Genomic DNA, 4,135 nt, shown 5'->3' with positions numbered 1-4,135 from the left:
ACTTCCTCACATGCGTTCATGATCATCTCCTGCTCGTCAGCGGAGAACAAAGAGGCTCTTTCTGTGACTTTATTTCACATTGGACTGTTAGAACATCATGGTTTGGGTGATCCACGCTTCCCCCTTTAGAAGTAGGACGGGCACGCGCAATCATCCTGATCCTGATCGTCTGGGTCGCATTAACGAGACTGTTTGAGAGGATCCGCCTCGGAGAAACCGAGACAGCCTGACTTCAATCATCTCCTTCATTTAGGCTGCTGAAGGACATTTGATGGACTCAGTGAACCACTACGAGGAACGGGACCTGGTGCTTCTGTATTATTCAGGTAAACTGCTGTGATTGGCCAGAATGCGCAAGGGCGGGGTTTAGTGACGTCACCGTCCTGAGAAGTTAGATTAGAAAATAAGTCTTTCACGAACAAAAGTACATTTCGAAATAAAAGCTGCTATAAATGAATAATAATACATTTAATCATTATATGATAAAATGATTAGAACTGTTATAAAAATAGTGATCATTATTATTGTCATATCTATTATTATTATTATTATTATTATTATTATCATGTGAACTGTACAACGTGCATTTCTCACTCATTTGTTTTATTTTAACACTTCATAAACACCTTCATGTATAAAGGTCTGTAACTCTAAGGTGTGTTTTCCGAGCAGCCCCTGAACACAACACGCTGATACCCGCACCCCCCCCCCCCCCCCCCCCCCGCACCGGTGAGGCGTAAAAATCACCTTCTCCTCTGCAGCTGAGACCAGAACTATACTGAGCCCGGATCAGGAGCATGAACGCATAGACCGGGTCTCCTGCTGGACCGGATGCGCCATGTGGTCCTGAATGAGCTCACAGACCTGAGATGTGATGGGAGAGGAGCAGGATGGGCAACAAGCAGACAACCTTCACGGAGGAGCAGCTGGAGGCGTTTCAGGTCTGGACCTGGTCCATAACCATCATTATTATTATTAATAGTTTTATTATTGTTGTTGTTATTGTTGTTATTATACTGTAATAACAACACAGCATGAAGCAGATTCCTCTACACATCCGTCATCTCCTTAATTAAGACGGAGAGGAGCAGGCAGGCCTGTGATTGGCTGAGCCGCCCTCTCTCTGCATCACGTGACGCTGAGTGACGGGGTGTAAGCGGATCCTCCCCTGGGGACCAGCACCGGGTCTGTGACTCTGTGTGTGTGTGTGTGTGTGTGTGTGTGTTTACAGGACTGCACCTTTTTCACCAGGAAGGAGATCCAGCGGTGAGTTTACCGGGAAACAAACAACAACAACAACAACACACCTTTATCACCTTTGAGTGAGGGGGCGGGGCTACACATTATATATTATATATCTAATAATAATCAGCTGTTTTATGTTCAAGCTCCAGAGTTTAGAAGCTTTATAGAGAAATTTAAAGCTTCTGTAAACATGTTTTCTTCCAATTTCTCAATAAAAGTATATGGTTATATTAATAACAAAAATCTGATTAGTGACATCACCTTTTTTACCTAAGCCCCGCCCACTTGAATGCGGAGAGAAAACATGTGATTTTAAATAAACTAAAACATTAAGACATAAATCTATGATTTTAAATAAATTAAAATATTAAAACATAAATCTGTGATTTTAAATAAACTAAAATATTAAAATATAAATCTGTGATTTTAAAGAAACTAAGTATCAATAAAGTTATAATGGTTAATCCTCAAGGGAACATGAGTTTTCATTGGTAGTTGAGATGTTTTATCGTGTCACATGACTCGTATGTTTCAGGTTACACGGTCGATATCGTGAACTCGCTCCTCATCTAGTTCCGCTGGATTACACCAACAACCCCGACATCAGGGTTCCTCTGACGCTCATCGTCACCATGCCGGAGCTCAAGGTAGGTAGTCCTCTTTACACCTGTGACACCTCACCTGTGATCCTTCACCTGTGATCCTTCACCTGTGATCCTTCACCTGTAAACCTTCACCTGTGATCCTTCACCTGTGATCCTTCACCTGTGATCCTTCACCTGTAAACCTTCACCTGTGATCCTTCACCTGTGATCCTTCACCTGTGATCCTTCACCTGTGATCCTTCACCTGTAAACCTTCACCTGTGATCCTTCACCTGTGATCCTTCACCTGTGATCCTTCACCTGTGATCCTTCACCTGTGATCCTTCACCTGTAAACCTTCACCTGTGATCCTTCACCTGTGTGACAGGAGAACCCGTTCAGAGACAGAATCGTGGAGACGTTCTCCGAGGACGGACACGGGAACCTGAGCTTCAACGACTTCGTCGACATGTTTTCTGCACTCTGTGAAACTTCACCCAGAGAGCTCAAGACCATCTACGCCTTCAGGATCTACGGTAAGATGGAGGAGAGGAAGGTAGACAGGTAGACAGAGTCCTCAGTGTCCTCAGTGTCCTCATAGTCCACATAGTCCTCAGAGTCCACATAGTCCTCAGAGTCCTCAGAGTCCTCGGTGTCCTCATAGTCCTCGGTGTCCTCATAGTCCTCGGTGTCCTCAGAGTCCTCAGTGTCCTCAGTGTCCTCAGTCGTTCCTCATAGTCCACAGAGTCCTCATAGTCCTCATAGTCCTCAGAGTCCTCAGTGTCTTTCAGTGTCCTCGGTGTCCTCAGAGTCTACAGAGTCCTCATAGTCCTCAGTGTCTTTCAGTGTCCTCGTGTCCTCAGTCGTTCCTCATAGTCCTCATAGTCCCCAGAGTCCCCAGAGTCCTCAGTGTGATCTTGTGGTTGTGGTCCAGACTTTAACAGGGACAACTTCATCTGTAAGGAGGACCTGAAGATGACCCTGAACAAGCTGACCAAAGGAGAGCTGACCCCCGAGGAGCTCTCTCTGGTCTGTGATAAGTCCATGGAGGAGGCCGACCTGGACGGGGACAGCAAGCTCTCCTTCTCCGACTTCGAGAACATGGTCTCAAAGGCTCCGGACTTCCTCAGGTACCAGGACTCTGCTGTCTTTATTAAACTCTCTCTCATCAATAATGCGCCGTGATTGGTCGATCAAACTTCTGTCAGGAAGCTCTTTAAAAAGCCAGTTGCTCAGGACAGAAGTCAGAGCGTTTCTTTTTGCCTCCACGGCGACGGTGAGCCTACAAGCTAGCAGCTAATGATGCTAACAACAACAACAAAGCACTAAAAGGCACGCTCACATCTGTCCCTCTGAAGGATCTTTGTGGTCCAACAGGTGAAACTCATCCTGTTTCTGTTTTTGTCTGCAGTAACTTCCACGTACGAATATGAGACTCTTCAGAGGACACGTCTCCTCCTGAAACCCTCCAACCCACCTCGACTCAGTGCCTGACCTTTCTATCGCCGGCGGAGAGTCTTCTTCTGGTCTGGACTCACAGAAGACACGTTTCAGAGGGAAAGTAGTTACTGCATGAAAACTTTCTCTTTAGAAGACGGTGTTTTGGAGCGATGAAACTACGACGGGGCTAATTTTATACCGAGAGAGAGCGTCTCCGCCGCCGCCTCTGGACCGCCTCGCTCCTCGGAGACGCTTTGGGAGACGCTGCAGAGCAAACAGGGCTTTTCTGACTTCTGTGCTTTTGCAGAAAAGGTCGGATCCACCGACGGGATTCTCTTCAAAAAGCACAGTTTTAAGGGCAAACAAACAGTGAAGAGCTATGCAATGTGTTGATGAAGTGCATGTGGTAAATGGCTCCTAGCTGTGTTCGGTTTCTTCTTCTGGTGTCGTGACTCGTTCTGGTGCATAATGACAATCACAGTAGACTGTAGTTCAGTTGATGGAAGGGCTCTCTGTCGTCTCACCTGTAAACTTTGGCTTTGATAAATCTCTCTTTTCCTTTTCACTCATTCAAGAGAAAAAAGGTTTTCAGGCTAGATTAGAAATAAATAAATCAATAAATAAAAGATGTTTCTGTTTCTCCATGAAGCTTTGAAACGGATCCAGGTTCATCTGGAACATCTCAACTCTCCTCTGAACACACTCGTCTACTGATTCATGGTTCCTTTAAATGTTCTGCAGAAAACAGATAGAATGCTGTTTTATATTAAGAAGCTAAATACACACTAAAGATCTAGAAGAAAACGGACTAAATGAAGCAAATACTGCCCCCTAGTGCCAAGGATCTGGAATGTTACGTATATGTC

General features: G+C 45.2%; 1 protein-coding gene across 1 annotated transcript; it reads left to right on the top strand.

Annotated features, from left to right (window-relative positions):
• The first annotated feature begins 784 nt into the window (after positions 1–784).
• LOC306795107 (calcium and integrin-binding family member 2-like) lies at positions 785–3,773 on the top strand. The gene is made up of 6 exons (XM_079293469.1): positions 785–941; positions 1,232–1,266; positions 1,781–1,892; positions 2,218–2,365; positions 2,764–2,959; positions 3,241–3,773. Exons 1-6 carry the CDS (start codon positions 891–893, stop codon positions 3,260–3,262), a joined length of 564 nt encoding a protein of 187 aa, XP_079149595.1. The 5' UTR covers positions 785–890; the 3' UTR covers positions 3,263–3,773.
• Positions 3,774–4,135: the final 362 nt, after the last annotated feature.

Source organism: Melanostigma gelatinosum (genome assembly GCF_949748355.1).
Source record: "Melanostigma gelatinosum genome assembly, chromosome: 2".
Lineage (NCBI taxonomy): Eukaryota > Metazoa > Chordata > Actinopteri > Perciformes > Zoarcidae > Melanostigma > Melanostigma gelatinosum.
Note: the sequence above shows the minus strand (reverse complement) of the source record. Positions and strands in the feature narration are given on the sequence as shown.

Bases quoted from the DNA above. Each gene is read 5' to 3' on its own strand.
- LOC306795107 (XM_079293469.1), top strand. From the start codon at position 891: ATGGGCAACAAGCAGACAACCTTCACGGAGGAGCAGCTGGAGGCGTTT. The intron at 942-1,231 runs GTCTGGACCTGG...GTGTGTTTACAG, and splicing joins AGCAGCTGGAGGCGTTTCAG to GACTGCACCTTTTTCACCAG. The intron at 1,267-1,780 runs GTGAGTTTACCG...CGTATGTTTCAG, and splicing joins ACCAGGAAGGAGATCCAGCG to GTTACACGGTCGATATCGTG.